General features: G+C 36.3%; 6 protein-coding genes across 8 annotated transcripts in view; 4 read left to right on the top strand and 2 right to left on the bottom strand.

Annotated features, from left to right (window-relative positions):
• Positions 1–5,561, bottom strand: part of LOC116300422 (uncharacterized) — a 34,696-nt gene extending 29,135 nt beyond the window's left edge. For all 3 annotated transcript variants that reach the window (XM_089040436.1, XM_089040430.1, XM_089040424.1), the window contains exon 1: positions 5,469–5,561. The gene's annotated coding sequence lies outside the window, so the exon portion shown is untranslated. The remainder of the gene's footprint in view (positions 1–5,468) is intronic.
• Positions 210–1,508, top strand: LOC148914064 (uncharacterized). Its single transcript, XM_089040419.1, has one exon. It carries the CDS (start codon positions 414–416, stop codon positions 1,233–1,235), a length of 822 nt encoding a protein of 273 aa, XP_088896545.1. The 5' UTR covers positions 210–413; the 3' UTR covers positions 1,236–1,508.
• LOC116300421 (uncharacterized) lies at positions 1,920–3,228 on the top strand. The gene has a single exon (XM_031709293.2). The coding sequence runs from the start codon at positions 2,128–2,130 to the stop codon at positions 2,950–2,952; it is 825 nt and encodes a 274-aa protein (XP_031565153.2). The 5' UTR covers positions 1,920–2,127; the 3' UTR covers positions 2,953–3,228.
• On the top strand, positions 4,326–6,956 carry LOC116300417 (GDH/6PGL endoplasmic bifunctional protein). The gene has a single exon (XM_089040442.1). It carries the CDS (start codon positions 4,426–4,428, stop codon positions 6,838–6,840), a length of 2,415 nt encoding a protein of 804 aa, XP_088896568.1. The 5' UTR covers positions 4,326–4,425; the 3' UTR covers positions 6,841–6,956.
• Positions 6,957–7,665: 709 nt separating this feature from the next.
• On the top strand, positions 7,666–14,862 carry LOC116300419 (metal cation symporter ZIP14). The gene is made up of 8 exons (XM_089026121.1): positions 7,666–7,901; positions 8,242–8,305; positions 9,477–9,648; positions 11,156–11,325; positions 11,831–12,001; positions 12,179–12,581; positions 12,749–12,936; positions 13,189–14,862. The coding sequence occupies exons 1-8, from the start codon at positions 7,666–7,668 to the stop codon at positions 13,336–13,338; spliced, it is 1,554 nt and encodes a 517-aa protein (XP_088882247.1). The 3' UTR covers positions 13,339–14,862.
• Positions 14,863–15,201: 339 nt separating this feature from the next.
• LOC116302917 (uncharacterized) overlaps positions 15,202–16,829 on the bottom strand; it is a 29,932-nt gene continuing 28,304 nt past the window's right edge. The window contains exon 7 of the mRNA XM_089040451.1: positions 15,202–16,655. Within this exon, the coding sequence (XP_088896577.1) occupies positions 16,517–16,655 (139 nt within the window). The 3' untranslated portion in view covers positions 15,202–16,516. The remainder of the gene's footprint in view (positions 16,656–16,829) is intronic.

Raw genomic sequence — 16,829 nt, forward strand, 5'->3', positions numbered from 1 at the left:
GTTAAACTTGACGCCTCTTATAATTAGAAAAGTCATTCTTATGATGACGACTCAAATTAAATTAGAAATAATGTGGCACAGCGTGAAGACTAAACAGCGAAAAACATTCCTATATTACTTTCATATTTCCCAATGAATAACTTCTATATACTAATCAATCTACTGTATAAGAATTTATGTATTTTTTCTTTTTTTCCTCTGGCTGTGACTTGGGTGTTAAAGCCACTTCCGACCGTAATTCTAAAGAATAACTTGAGTTATTCCGTGATAACTGTTTATTACATGAAACTAGCTCACGATGGAAAAGATCACATCCCACTCGCCTGAGCCATCAATACTAATTAGACTACAAGGGAATAAATAGAGGCTGAGAGTACGAATTCTTTACATTTGGTTGGAGAAACTCTTCAGTCATGAATACAAAACGAATCATCGTATGGACAGCACCAAGATCTGTTTCTACGGCTTTTGAACGCTCATTGAAGAATCTAGACAACACGAAAACTTTACACGAGCCCTTTTCTCTTGCCTACTACTTCGGTGAAGAAAGAAAGAGTTCTCGTTACTTAAGTGATCCACCAAGATTAGGAATGACCTTTCAATCCGTGGCGATGATGCTTCAAAAGGATTATGATGGGATAGATTTGGTTATATCCAAAGATATGGCATATTATGTAGAAGATTGCATGGATATCTTGCTGGAGGAAGGCTTGAGCGATATTCAGCACACATTCCTGATCAGAGACCCAAGGAAAGCTATTTATTCTCTGTACAAAGCATCAACCAATCCCAAACTGACTGGATGGAACTACTTCGATCCTCAAGAGGCTGGGTTTGCACAACTTTTTTCCTTGTATAACTTTGTACGTGAAAATCTCGATCCTTCGCCAGTGGTTATCGACGCTGGCGAGCTACTAGAGTGTCCTGAAGACATGTTGAAGAGCTTCTGTGAGTCTGTAGGAGTGAAGTACAAACCAGGAATGGCAGAATGGAAGGCAGGTCCTGTAGATGGGTTCGAGATTTGGCCTGGTTGGCATGACGCTGTGCTCAAGTCGACAGGCTTTGTTCGTAAGAACACCACAAACAAACAAACCCAGAAAAAAGACGAGGAGTTACGTGACCAGAAATTCCCTGCGATCGTTAACATGACAATAGAAGAAAGTTTGCCTGTGTATGAGATAATGTATAGGAATCGTACAAAGCCACTCAAAGAAACAAGGACTGATACGAACTGATTCAAAATGCCCATTAATAGAAGTAGTGAATGAATACCCTTTCTAGATTGGAACTGGCTCCTCATGGAGATTATTTAGTATAGCAGGCATAGTGGCATCATGTTATGGGTAAATTCACAGTAGAATTACTAATTCCTCGCGTTTCAAAGAAAACTCTTCATCATGGCGGAATAGTAAACTCATTCACACCACGTCCTTTTTCTATGCATATTTAATGAAAAGAAATTTAATCATTTAAAAATGCAGAAGTAAAATAAATCCTTAGTTACATCATGACTAGTTCAATGATTTAAGGAAGAAAAAAATATATTTTTGAATCGCCTTTCCAAAGTTTGAAGGGAAGACTTGAATGACCTCTTAATTACCGCAAAGGATTATGGGAGCTGAATTTCAGAATAGCGCATGCGCGGCACCTTTCATGATATCTTTGAAACACGGATGCACTACGGTTCATCCTTGAGGTGACGGGACTTTAAAACATCAACATCAACTTCAACTTCAACTTCTTTTATTTACATTTATAACATTTATTGCCTCTGAATTTTAACCCAGAAATTAAAATAATATGCTAGGTAGACTAGAAGTATCGAAAATTTTATAATAATTAATTAAAAACCTTAAACCCAAACGTAACGTTTGTTTACCATGTAGTCGTATGATTCATAAGTGTTATCATCCATTTAAAAAAACAATGGGAAAGGAATGTTCAACTCGAGTGAGCAGCCGTTTGTGGGGAGAGAAGTGAACCGTAGCGGACTGGAGGGAGACTATTCAAATCTCTCTCAACCGAACTATCAGTACCACGACCTAATACGATATCATAGACTAGAAGAGCATACAGTCTGGCGGAGAGTACGAATTCTTTACGTTTGGTGGGAGAAACGCTTCAGTTATGAATACAAAGCGAATCATCGTATGGACAGCACCAAGATCTGTTTCTACGGCTTTTGAACGCTCATTGAAGAATCTAGACAACACGAAAACTTTACACGAGCCCTTTTCTCTTGCCTACTACTTCGGTGAAGAAAGAAAGAGTTCTCGTTACTTAAGTGATCCACCAAGATTAGGAATGACCTTTCAATCCGTGGCGATGATGCTTCAAAAGGATTATGATGGGATAGATTTGGTTATATCCAAAGATATGGCATATTATGTAGAAGATTGCATGGATATCTTGCTGGAGGAAGGCTTGAGCGATATTCAGCACACATTCCTGATCAGAGACCCAAGGAAAGCTATTTATTCTCTGTACAAAGCATCAACCAATCCCAAACTGACTGGATGGAACTACTTCGATCCTCAAGAGGCTGGGTTTGCACAACTTTTTTCCTTGTATAACTTTGTACGTGAAAATCTCGATCCTTCGCCAGTGGTTATCGACGCTGGCGAGCTACTAGAGTGTCCTGAAGACGTGTTGAAGAGCTTCTGTGAGTCTGTAGGAGTGAAGTACAAACCAGGAATGACAGAATGGGAGGCAGGTTTTGTAGATGAGTTTACGATTTTTAGTCCTGGTTGGCATGACACTGTATTCAAGTCGACAGGCTTTGTTCGTAAGAACACCACAAACAAACAAACCCAGAAAAAAGACGAGGAGTTACGTGACCAGAAACTCCCTGCGATCGTTAACATGACAATAGAAGAAAGTTTGCCTGTGTATGAGATAATGTATAGGAATCGTACAAAGCCACTCAAAGAAACAAGGACTGATACGAACTGATTCAAAATGCCCATGTAATAGAAGTAGTGAATGAATACCCTTCGTAGATCGGAACTGGTTCCTCATGGAGATTATTTAGTATAGCAGGCATAGTGGTCATCATGTTATGGGTAAATTCACAGTAGAATTACTAATTTTTTCGTATTTCAAAGAAAACTCTTCATCATGGCGGAATAGTAAACTCATTCACACCACGTCCTTTTTCTATGCATATTTAATGAAAAGAAATTTAATCATTTAAAAATGCAGAAGTAAAATAAATCCTTAGTTACATCATGACTAGTTCAATGATTTATGGAAGAAGATATATATTTTTGAATCGCCTTTCCAAAGTCTTCTGGCCTGCAGCGCGTTCTTCGCCTCGTTCAAGGCTTAGCCTTAGCATTATATTTTAGTATTATAAATTAGCGTTATATTTTATATTTTATTAGCATAGTACTAGTACCATATTTTAGTATTTTACTTAAATTATATTTATTATTGTATGGATTTTATCAGGGCTCCTCTTGATAACAGTTATTTTATGAATGAAATGAGAGTTCTGCATCAGGTGGATCGTGAATCAGGGTGGATCGTGGATCAACCCTTGAAATGACGGTGCTCCGGAGCATGCCGGAGCAAGGCGTCTGTATTTCATATTCACGAGGTATTATATTTTTATTATTATGTTTAATTTGCGGGACAGTTCGATTTGTTAATTTATACTATGTCTTCAGATGTTTTTCTAGTTTTCGCTTGATCTTTTGATTTGCTTGATTGGATTCGCCTCCGTGCACCTGTGATATGCAAATGATGGCCTCAGCTTCGCGCCTCAAGAAATTTGCGAGATCTATATTGTACTCTTCTAGAAAGATTTGACCCCATCATATATCGGAGAGTTTATCGAGATGATGAATTTTAAAAACTTATTTACCACCACCTGGTCTCAAGACGGTTTGTTTTCTGTCTATTTTGTTGTTGACTTGTAATTATGCAAGCATGCTTCATTGCTCATCATCAGTACTACAAACAAAGTTTCATCTTTTTGGACTTGCCCTTCTTGTTCCCTGGCAAATTGTTGACTCATCAAAAACAAACAATAAACAACTTTTATTCATAAAACGCTCAATGCATGTGAATACAAAATAAGTTTAGTTATAGCTATTTTCATTATTTAACTAAGTACGATGTTTTGATTATCAGTATATAATTGTTCAATAGAAACACCCGTCATTTGAAACAAAAGTAAGTACCTGATGCAGAACTGAAACTGGCCCAACTTGCTTATTCTTACCATAGTTAATAACTATGTTCTAAAGTGACACTGAGCTTAAGATGCGCACAAGGCCGAGTGAAACCCAAATGCTGGGTTTCCTGTGGTTTTGTCTAGGCGTATCACGTGACAAGACTACTGAACATTATTGCTTGGGTGATTCAGTTCAAAATATCGTAGAAAATCGTTAATTTTTATCTCTTTATCTTCATGTCACAATAATGAAGTCATATTTTATCGTATTACTGGCACTTTCTTTGTTACGTTGCTCCAAACCAAGAGAAATCAGTGAAATGGAAAGACGCTCAACTCAAATTATTCTGGTGGGTGCTACTGGAGATTTGGCTAAAAGATATCTCTGGAAAGGGCTGTTGGATCTATATATACAACAAAGTAGCCCGGAAAAAATAATCAAGGTATATGGAGCGGCTAGAATGGATCAAGAGAAAGGAAAAAGCCACTTGAAAGGCATATTAGAATCGACTTTGAAGTGTCCTTTGACTAATAAGGACGAGCATATGAAAGACTGTGGGGAGAAAGTTGTTCAGTTGAAACAGCAAGTCAAATATTATAAGCTAAAGACTGATGATGATTATGAAACACTTTGTAAGGACCTTAATGCTGAGGTGCCTCAAGAATCTAAGGCCCTGGGACGTATTTTTTATCTCTCTGTGCCACCCTCTGCATATAGTTCCATTGCCAAGAGTATAAACAATCATTGTAGGCCCCGTGGTCTTAAAGATGTTAATGATACTTACATAAGGATAATATTAGAAAAACCATTTGGCTCTGATTTAGCATCTGCGAAAAAACTTGCACAAGATCTGCGGCAGTTTTTCAAGGAGGAAGAGATATATCGCATCGATCACTATCTCGGCAAAACAGGGGTGGCTCAAATTATGAAGTTCAGAGTTGAACACAGAAATAAATTTGGTAGTCTTTGGAACAGAGATTATATAGATAGTGTTGAAATAGCTATGAAAGAGAAAGAAGATTGTAGAGGCAGAACTAGGTTTTATAATGAGTATGGCGTCATTCGTGATGTCATTCAAAACCATTTAACTGAAGTATTATCTCTTATTGCCATGGATACCCCAAGTGATATCAACAATATTACAGAAATTCATCAAAAAAAGATTAGGTTTTTACGAAGCGTTAAAACATTGCATAGGTATAGTGCTATTACTGGTCAATATGGAGATTATGTGAAGGATTGTGAGTTGGATCATGGTAAACCTGTTCCATCCAGTCATGAAACACCTACCTTTGCTGCTGTACTTCTTTTTCTTAACAACTCAAAATGGAATGGTGTGCCGTTTGTCTTGCTGTCAGGGAAACATCTGGAAGAAAGAACAGCATATGTGAGAATTATTTTTAAAAAGAAATACACCATGAAATCCAGCCATGATCATTGCTTTTTAGACCAGCTGATATTTCATATACAAGGTGGAGACTTGGAGAAGCCTGCTCTAATCGTATCAAAAAGTTTACCAACAGTTTCTGAGTTTTCTGGCTGGAAACTAACGAGTTCTAAACCTGATTATTTATATGACTGCCTTGGTAAATCCTTTAATGTATTTGAACCCTTTGTATCCCATGATGCTTATAGTGCTTTAATAAAAGCAGCATACCATGGAAAACAAGATCTGTTCATCAGCACTGAAGACCTCATTGCATCATGGGAAATTTGGACGCGATTATTAGACAGCCTTAAGTCTGTAATGCCTAGAATCTATTCTAAAGACACCCTTGAAACTCTTGATTTCTCCATCAGAGGTCAAGGACTTGAGTTTGCTCAACCTTTTAAAGATGAGAGTTGTTCAAGAGGTGTACTAGATAATTATGGTAGTTGTGAGCCAGAAGAGAGGTCAAGCAATATGTACAAGAAAAGTTTATTCAGACAAAGATCTCTTGTTACTGGCTCTAGCGATGAAGTAGTTAAGACATTAGCTGAAAATCTCCTTCTACAGGCATCAACAGAAGTTATAAGGAGTGGTGTTTTTCACTTAGCTCTATCTGGTGGATCAAACCCACTTGCTCTGTTTAAACATTTAGCATTTTTCTGCCCAGATTTTCCTTGGCATGGCACTCATATCTGGTTAGTAGATGAACGATGTAAGACCCTCACAGATAAACATTCAAATTACAGATTTATTTATGATAATCTTCTAAGGTATGTTCCAGTACCCAGTGTTAATGTTCACCCAATACCTGTGAAAATTAAGAATGGTTTGTGTGCAGTGAGTGACAGAGGTCACAATCATTATGAAGCTGAGATCAGAAGACTTATAAGTGATAAGAGCTTGGACTTTGTACTCCTGGGGGCCGGACCAGATGGTCACACTGCTTCTTTGTTTCCTGGTTCAGAATCACTCTCGGCAAGTGATTGGGTGGTTATGACTGAATCAAAGCATATAGAACCCCAAGGAAAAAGAATGACGATGACTTACAACCTTATAAACAAATCCAAGTCCATAGCTGTGCTTATACTAGGAAACAAAAAAGCTGATATCGTTCAAAAACTTGCTGAAGAAAGTAATCTAGTAAATGTGAAACAAATGCCAATAGTTGGAATCAGTCCAGAAAGCAATAACCTAATTTGGTACATTGATAATAAAGCTATGAAAAACTATTAATTAAGTTGCTTTCACAAGAAATTGTTAATGATTACTAATGCTTAAGGTATCTTATATGAGTTAAAGAATAGGTTTATTGATTTTTAAACAATTAAAATAAAAATAAATTAAAATAATCATTCTTGCTCTGGCACTTGTAAGTCGTGTTTAAACCTACCCAAAGCAAAGTAGATCCTTGGGGTATCACTCACTGCAATCTGATAGAATTTCTCATCTGACCTTGACAAGGCACTTTTAGGAAGGACAAGCAAGGACCTATAGACAATATTAACAAAATATATGAAACATGTGCTCTACATGACCTACATCATTCATCGAGATTGAAAAGGAGAGGGGGTTCAATTATTTAACCTTATTTAATTTGGCACTATACATGAGAATGTACAAGATGAAAATTCTAGTCTTCAGTTTAAGTGTAAGCCATTATTAGAGCCCTCGCAGCATGTCCAAATTCAGCTCCATTTGGAGGACATAACAATAAGTTACTAATTCTCAGGAGATTGAAATTCTTTTGTTTTATCCTCCAAAATGAGCTCCTTTGACGTCACATGCAAGGGGCTTATAAATGGATTGCATATAAATTTTGCCTGAACAATAATCTAGTACCTACCCCTCCCCTTCTAATGTGCCCAATCTTTCCCGGTTATAGAACCTGGCCTGGTTGAACGAACGTTAGAACTGATAACGTGCGACGTGACATTTCTCGTAACAAACTAGTATGAATACAAGGCTAAAAGGTCTCGAAATAACGGCTTAACTAACAGAAAACTTTAAGTAATTCGTTCAGATCTCATGATCGTACTTCTTCGCGACCTTCTTCTAAATATGGTTCTCTTGTACCGAAGCTCGTGGACATCTCAGCTGTTTGTCTTTATTTTTGTTATATTACTCGTTCCTATTCACAGTAATTACAGAGCGCATCATGTGTCGCACAGTGGAATTCGAAGTGCCGATGTTGTTTCGCCTGAAGATTTTACCGACGAACTGTTCGAAAAGTATGGCAGTAATGGCTCTTTGGATGATACAGAGTTAAAAACAATGTTCGTAGAACTTGGGGATCGGTAAAGATAACGAAAAAACTTCGAACAATCACGCTGGTGTCAATGAAAGGGTAGGTTCCACGTCACTGTAGTACGTGACATTTGACAATGACTGAAAGGAAAAATGAAAATAGTTTCTACTATATTTAAGACATAGACGTAACAATAATAAAAACAAGAAAACATTTGTAATATACAATGGAAAAAGTTTGTAACAGAAAGGTAAATTTTAACGAACGTCAGTACATATATTGTATCCCAAGGCTTTCTTACTACGGTTAAACCATTCAGTGCATTTTTTTCTTGTAGAAAAAAAAATACTAAAATTTACTAATGAGTTGAATTGTTCAACTTATTCAAGTCATATATTCAACGCACTTATTAGACTAGGGATATCTAATTACCTTGAAGACATATCAGTATCAGTACGTGGCACATTTATCGGTAGTTTAAAATACCAGTACACGTTTTTTTACGTGCTGAAATGAAGAGGCTGGGTGCTTACAATTAAATATTTGATTTTTGTAGAAGGGCTGTTGGATTCTATCCAGTTTTGTTTATCTTTTTCACATTTGCTAACAAAAATATAAAAGCTAAAAACTAAACATATTGTTTTAAATTCACCTAAAGGAAGGGACGCCGACCATCGGATGAGGGATATTTATAACAACCCTTGCCTGCATGTTGTTGCTTGATATTTCTTTTACTGAAAGAAAATGTTGCGATATTTTTTCATAGGTGAAGTGCTCGATATATTTGGAGGGATTTACATACACAACGTAATTAGAGTGAAGGCTTTTAACCCGTGAAATAAAAATTATTAGTGAACGTGTAATAGTCAAATAGACACAAAAGAAAACAATGGAATAAAGTGTGTCAGTCTAATGTCTATTTCACTATAAAAATTCTAATATAATCTAAAGTTCTGGAATTTTATTTGTAATTTTTTAAATATTTTCTCTTTACTTTAGCCTTCATATGTTAGAGTGAAGTCACTAAACTTGTGAAATAGATATTAGATTAGGTCCCATTTCACCATTCTGAAGTTTCGAATAGGTTTTCAAAAACTGAACGAAATTTAAAGCTCTATGTCCACTTTTGTCTTCATAGCATTTTTCATAAGATGTAATGTTTTAAATACAAGTTGCTGAATTCTATTGGGGTTTCAAAATCCGAGTGGAATTTGAAATGCTGAGGTGTAGCCAAGGCATTTGAAATTTCACTCGGATTTTGAAACCCCAATAGAATACAGTGATGAGTATTTGACACGACATCTTATACTCTTTTTGTTATGTTTTTATTTCAAAGTACTAGGACTTTGAAATGGGTGCAGTCTTATTTGATGGGGGTTTCAAACTACTGCATGTGCACGTGGTACAAATAAGAAACCTTGGTTGATCAATGAGCCATGAATTATTAATCAGTATACGATTTCAGTTTCATAAATGTGACATAATGACATATTCTGGTGTGAATAACACATTCTGTGTAGCAGTGTGTAGTTCCATAGTTCCTCTTTTAGAAAATTTATCCAAGCAAATTTGGAATTTAATATATGATATATGATAATGTTATTATGTAATCTTTTTGTTTCAGTGCTTTTCAGGTTCAAGTCTTCTAGATGTATTTTCAATCAACAAGACAGCATTGAATAAACAAAACTTTAACAAGATTTGTCCAGCAATTGTACAACAGATAGATAGTCAGAAATGTAGTGATGAAACTGCAGAACTTGAGCCTATTGTTGGGAAGGAATCCAAGGCTAAAGGTAAAAATGATATTTTTTTATACTTGTAGACATATTTCAATAGGTTATATTGACCCTTTGTCTCCTCAAATGCCCAATAAATTAAATTGCCCATAAATATGCACCTTATTAATTCCTCCTATATTTTGAAAGGGTTGGTCTCAATGCCAGTCTAGAATCTTCACCAGTAAACAGAAAACTTTGCAAATCAAAACACCAATAGAATTGTCCAAAATTCTAACAAAAAATCCTTTATACATTTTTGGAAAAACAAAAATTACTGTTTTTGACTTCATTTTCAAAAGCCAAAAAAATCACTCTTTTCATTGGATTGTTTTTCTCTAAAAATTTTTATTTAACCCAAAATTCAATCCTCCCTATAGACATATCCACTAGTACAGCCCAAGTGCCTTTGCATGCTTATTATTGTTTTCTTTGTTTTTCATTGGTTTATGAGAATCTTTTTGTTACATAATACTTCTACCACTAATATTACTAATTATACAGCTTCTCATTAATCCCATATAGGTAACTGTCCAATTATTTTCTTAATTGTACAGGTCTTGTTGATATGGGATTAATTACGCAGCTATATAATTAATAGGTAATGGGATTTCATGCTCCCCAACCAAGAAATAATTAGACTCGAAAAATTCCTCTGACTGCCAAATTGGACTCAGCCTACGGCCTCATCCAGTTTGGTAGTCCTTAGAATTTTCCTCGTCCAATTATTTCTTAAATGGACAGCATGGAGTCCTATTACATAAAATAATACTAAGGCATTTTGATAAAGACATGTTCGACTAATTTGGCAAATAAAAGTAGCCAGTTGGAGAACCTGTACTGTACTGAACCTGAAATTACTTTACATAAAAAATATAATTATTAATCTTTTAAATACTCCCAAATCAAGTTGCCATTGAACCATTGCTGAAATGTTTCATCATTGGAATATCACACCATTGGTGAACTTTGTACCTCATTTGCAAAAACACTGACGATGTGTACTTTCAAAAAAATTATCCATGCCTCCCCAAGGAGGAATTTCTTTAAAGACCCCCCTACCCTTAGAAATTCCAATTTTCTTTCATACTAACTCTGTAATTTTGTTCTTTCTTTGACTTCCCAAACTCCTCTCAAATTCCAAATTGCTCTGGGGGAGGGGGGGGGGGGTATGGAAAATTTCTAGAACTAAGCAATAGTCATTCCTAACCTTAAATATGATTTTACTATAGCTTGCAGAATGTTTAGGCCCAGTTTTAAAAACCTAAAAAATAAAATTCACAACTCCATAGTGATTTTTTTTCATATCGTTGTACGTAATTCAGATTAGGTTTCTATATCATATCCATGTTGTTGCTGAGGGAACAAACAACTTCAAATAAGGAAATATTAGGGGATTTTTACCTCGCCAGTCAAAGACTTGTGTTTCAACTATTCCCTGATATTCACTCTGCCTTTGGCAAGTATTAATCATTGTTATTCATCATCATCATCATTATTACTTTAATATTAATTATTATTTCAGCCTGGGGATATGGTTTCTTGTCTGTCTTTATTATCAGTTGTGCATCTCTATTTGGTGCTTTTGTTGTGCCGTTTATGAGCAAAGACTTCTACAAGACCCTTCTGTTATTCATGGTGTCTCTAGCGGTTGGAGTGTTAGGAGGAAGTGGTATTTTTCATCTCATTCCCAGTGTAAGTAGTAATTTATCTTAGACTTGGCATGGCTCACTTAAGGCTCTGAAAGAACCTCTAGGCCAATCTATTAAAGTCAGGGTAAGGCTAACTCACAGATTCAACCCTGTAACAACCTCTGGGCTGATCTAAGTCAGGGCACAGCTAACTCACAGATTGAGCTCTGAAAGAACCTCTGAGCTGATCAAAGTCAGGGCAAGGCTACCTCACGCATTAAGCTCTGAATAACCTCTGGGGTGATCTGAGTCAGGTCACAGTTAACTCACAAATCAAATTAGAATTAGCTTATTAGGTTTTGCAAAGGGAGGAACACTGTAGAAAAACCCTTGAATCAAGAGAGAGACCTAACAATCTCTACTTAACATTGATATGGCATGTCCAAGAATCAAACCTACTGTAGACCCTGAGGTGACAGGCAAGTGCACCACTACTATGCCGCCCTTGATTTCTGTACAGGTTCTACGTTGTTTGTTTCATTAACATGTATTTTATCTTTTTGCTGCAGGCATTTGGCCTTGGAAAAGATGATGACTTTTCCTACCTCTACAAGTGTTGTGTTATGGTCGGTGGGATCTATTTCTTTTTCTGTATGGAGTACATCATGAAGATGTATGTCAGGTTTAAAGATGATGATAGTATGCTTGGCGGCCATGGACATTCACACTACTTGTCAGATGTAAGTAAGAATAAACACAGCTTTCACTTAGGCCATAAACCAAAAAGATAAACATGAAGGTACCTGGTTTAATAGTCAGTGGCAAACAAACTTGTGGCCCTTGTTCCATGATAAATTTGGGTTCTGGACTCGACATTAGGTGTGTAGAGTTTGTTAATTAGGTAACTTTCGCTTCAGGACGAAAAACACCAACATCAGATTCCTGATAATGGCATAGCAGAAGCACAATTAGAAATGTACAACATCAAGCAAGATCACCACCATGGTCACGCTGAGAGCTTCTGCATTGGCAACAGCTATTTTCCAAACAAGCCAGAACTTGCCCTGCCCTGTGCAGACTCTGATTCAAAAGTTCTCAGCATTTCACAGCCATCTATTGGTATTGTAGACCCTAAGGACACTAAAAAGCATAGTAAGAAAAAAAGAAGAATAGCACCTGTTGCATGGATGATTGTTTTTGGTGATGGTGTGCATAACTTCATCGATGGTCTGGCAATAGGTGCAGCTTTTTCAACATCAACGTACGATGGCATTAGCACAGCACTTGCTATATTCTGTGAGGAGTTGCCTCATGAACTTGGTAAGTATAGACCAGGGATTCTTTCCCTTGAGTTTTATTTTCATGTTTATCAGAAATGATTTTTGAAAACTGACAAGCAGTCGTGTTCCTAAGGGAATAATATGTGGCCTGAAATGGTAAAGCATTACTCCAAGCTAAACCGTTCTTTCATTTATCTTTCTCTCTAGGTGATTTTGCAGTCCTTCTCAATGCTGGCATGTCTTATAAACAGGGACTATTGTGTAACTTTCTCTCAGCATGTACATGCTTCATTGGCTTGGTTGTTGGACTGTTGCTAGGATACTCAACATCAGCTGTCAAGTGGATCTATGCTCTTGCAGGAGGAATGTTTCTTTACATCTCATTGGTGGACATGGTAAGTATATGCATAAAGATGCTGACAGATGCGGTCAGGTACATGAAGAGGGGGCTCTCAATTAGAACTTTAATATTTTCATGGGTCGTTCTTGGGGCTTCGAAAATTAAGTCCTTAACTTTCCCTTATTCCGGAGAGCTTCAATATTGTACTAGAATTTTTATTTAATCTTGAATGTGGCACTATACACTACATTTTTTAATCACACTTGAATTTGGTGTGCAAATACTTAACATTCATTTTAACTCGTAGCTGCAAGAAGCAACAGAGATGTCATGTAAAGAAGGTAAAGGATCGATTAAGAAAAACCTGAAGACATTTGCTCTACAGTCCTTTGGAATACTGTTTGGTTTTGTGGTCATGTATATATTAGCATTATACTCTACCAGTATTACAATCTGAAGTGAGCATTTCATAGAATATAGATATAGATGATAGATATATGTCAAGTAGAAGAAAATTCTGTGACCAAGACTGGAGGATACATTCTGTGCCGACACAGAAATGGAATGAAAAAGCACATATAATATTATATAATTATTATATATATTATATATTATGTGTTATATATTTTTATATCCATACACTTGCATGGCTATTTTGGGGGTCAAGCACGGGTGGTGTAGTGGTGAAAGGGTTGTCTCTCACCAATGCAACCCAGGTTCGATTCTTGGACTTGTCGTTGTTTGTTGGATCACAACTGTGCTTCAAGGGTTTTTTCTCCTGGTTCTCTGGTTTTCCTCCCTCCTCAAAAATCAACTTTTGAATTCTAATTCGATCTAGAAAGGGCCTGGATGAAAATTACTTCGTGTAATTCTAGATAGGGGTAGGGCCGTAACCAGAACTTTTACAGGGAGGGTGCACATTGAATAAAATCAGACCATTGATCGTTTTTTTTTATTATTACCAACTCAGTGGCGTAACTAGGGATCTTGCAGGGAGGTGCACAGGCAATAATTTGCAGAACCAAAAAGAAAAAAAAGGTAACCAAAAGAAAGCAGAACCAAAAAAAAAAAAAGAAAGAAAGAAAGAAAAAGGAGATGGTTGAGCGGACCTTAAGCTTTTATGGGGGGGGGGGTGCACGTGAACCCAGTGCTCCCCCCTGGCTACGGCCCTGACCCTACCAACCTATGTAGTTCTTAAATTCATCTTTATATTTTAATCTCATGTTCTTAAGAAAAATAATAAATGAGCACTCTACAAGGTCTCAAGCTCTTACAACAATAAAAGAAAATAAGTAAACGATAATAAGCTATATACTCATATGACCCGTATCTGCTCGGGAGCGTGCTCTTAAAAAAACCTTTGGGAAAATGGCGTGAGCAGGGCCTTACGAATCCTTACGGCCCTGCTCGAAACCTGCGACCGTATTGACATAATTTGCAACTTTTCAAATATCTTTTTTATTTAGGGTCATATGAAAAAATGCTTATTGACTGAGTTAGGTCGGGCCGTGCGGGAAAATATTTGGCTCTCGGTCTTTTGTACGGACTTTGCTGCGCTCGGTCCGTACGGCATCACCTCGAGCCAAATATTTTCCCGTATGGCCCTGACCTACTCAGTCAATAAGTACATAAACTGCCATAAGAATATACAAAATAAAATAAAATGCTATAAAATATTAAAATTTTTCATACGAACTACATCTGGGATCTCAGTGACATATTTTGCATATCCTCACACGTGAACATATTGATGACATCTTTTCCAATGTTTTTAACAAGTGTTTGTGGATGTGTCTATATACTAAAAAGAAAATTACATTTTGGCTTGAAGATATGAAGTTTATATTCTTGTGTTGAAAAATATTTCACCACTCGAAGATCAACTTAATATCTTTGCGCCATCGTGTAATGTCCTCTATAATATATAATAATAAAGATTAATATTTATTTATTATCATAGATTATTAAAGATATGTCTTTAGTTTGTATTTGAATATTCCTATTGAAGGTTATTTGTATATGTAATAGGACTCCATGCTGTCCAATTAAGAAATAATTGGACGAGGAAAATTCCGAGGACTGACAAAATTGGATGGGGCCATAGGCAGAGTCCAATTTGGCAGTCAGAGGAATTTTTTGAGTCTAATTATTTCTTGATTGGGAACAATGAAATCCCATTACCTGTTAATTATATAGCTGCGTAATTAATTCCATATCAACAAGACCTATCCAATTAAGAAAATAATTGGACAGTTACCTATATGGGATTAATGAGAAGCTGTATAATTAATATAATGATAATAGTAATAATAATAACGATGATGATGATGATGATAATACTTTATTGAGAGCATTCTGCAGTCTCAATGCTCTTACAAGAATAAATAAACTGAAATGAAGCAGAAACAGAACATTAAGTGTTTTGAGAATCCCAACTGCCAAGAAGGCAAACCAGTTGGCTATTTACAAGCATGGTCGAGAGACTGAATTGGAACTAATCAGGAATCAGCTAGTGCCTACAGTTGGACTCGAACCCAGCACCAACTGATTACAAGGATGCTATGACCACTCAACCATCCCCCCTTCCCTAATTAGGAGATTTGCCATGGAAAACATAATCAATAGTCCCTAGTATCCATGGGGTGCTATGTCTTGTTTTTGACGACATCGTGCGTCTGATCTGTATGGCATCCACGGTCTAATCAGATTCAATCTAGTATAACGAAAGTTTGTTTCACGGTTCAAGTAAAATTTTCTATCAGTTGTCAATCAATCAATCAATCAACCTTGTCTATAAACCCCTCAATAGAGATAGCCTTAAGATAGCCTTCCCCTCAGTCTGCCTTCTTGCTATGAAAATTGGCTATAATGATAGAACATGACATTTCTAGGCTACAAGGTCTTGAGAAAACGATTTGAGTGTTAAAAAAATCACAACCTTCCATACATTGGCTCACTGGTCCCACCACACAAAAAGCATTACGTAAGTTTTATTCAAATTAGACTCTCGTAGTCTCGGTTTACATGTGGATGCTAATTTGTTTGACAAGTGAAACGGTCAATGGAGTGTTGTAAATATATTCTTCGACAGACCTCATGACTTTTTTCGCAACCTTCTTTAAATATGGTTCTCTTGTACCGAAGCTCATGGACATCTCAGCTGTTTATCTTTATTTTCGTTAAATTACTCGTTCCTATTCACAGTAATTACAGAGCACATCGTGTGTCACACAGTTGTTTCATGGTTCAGAATCACTCTCGGCAAGTGATTGGGTGGTTATGACTGAATCAAAGCATATAGAACCCCAAGGAAAAAGAATGACAATGACTTACAACCTTATAAACAAATCCAAGTCCATAGCTGTGCTTATACTAGGAAACAAAAAAGCTTATATCGTTCAAACACTTGCTGAAGAAAGTAATCTAGTAAATGTGAAACAAATGCCAATAGTTGGAATCAGTCCAGAAAGCAATAACCTAATTTGGTACATTGATAATAAAGCTATGAAAAACTATTAATTAAGTTGCTTTCACAAGAAATTGTTAATGATTACTAATGCTTAAGGTATCTTATATGAGTTAAAGAATAGGTTTATTGATTTTTGAACAATTAAAATAAAAATAAATTAAAATAATCATTCTTGCTCTGGCACTTGTAAGTCGTGTTTAAACCTACCCAAAGCAAAGTAGAACATTGGGGTATCACTCACTGCAATCTGATAGAATTTCTCATCTGACCTTGACAAGGTACTTCTAGGAAGGACAGGCAAAGACCTATAGACAATATTAACAAAATATATGAAAAATGTGCTGTACATCATGAAAAAGAGTGGGGGGTTCAAGTATTTAACCTTATTTAAGGTGGCACTATACATGAGAATTTACAAGATGAAAAGTCTAGTCTTCAGTTTAATTGTATATAAAGCCATTATTCGACCCATTGCAGCA

This window comes from Actinia tenebrosa, unplaced genomic scaffold, assembly GCF_029948245.1.
Source record: "Actinia tenebrosa isolate PJP-AT-01 unplaced genomic scaffold, QUT_ActTen_1.0 PGA_scaffold0__85_contigs__length_37466705, whole genome shotgun sequence".
Classification (NCBI taxonomy): Eukaryota; Metazoa; Cnidaria; class Anthozoa; order Actiniaria; family Actiniidae; genus Actinia; species Actinia tenebrosa.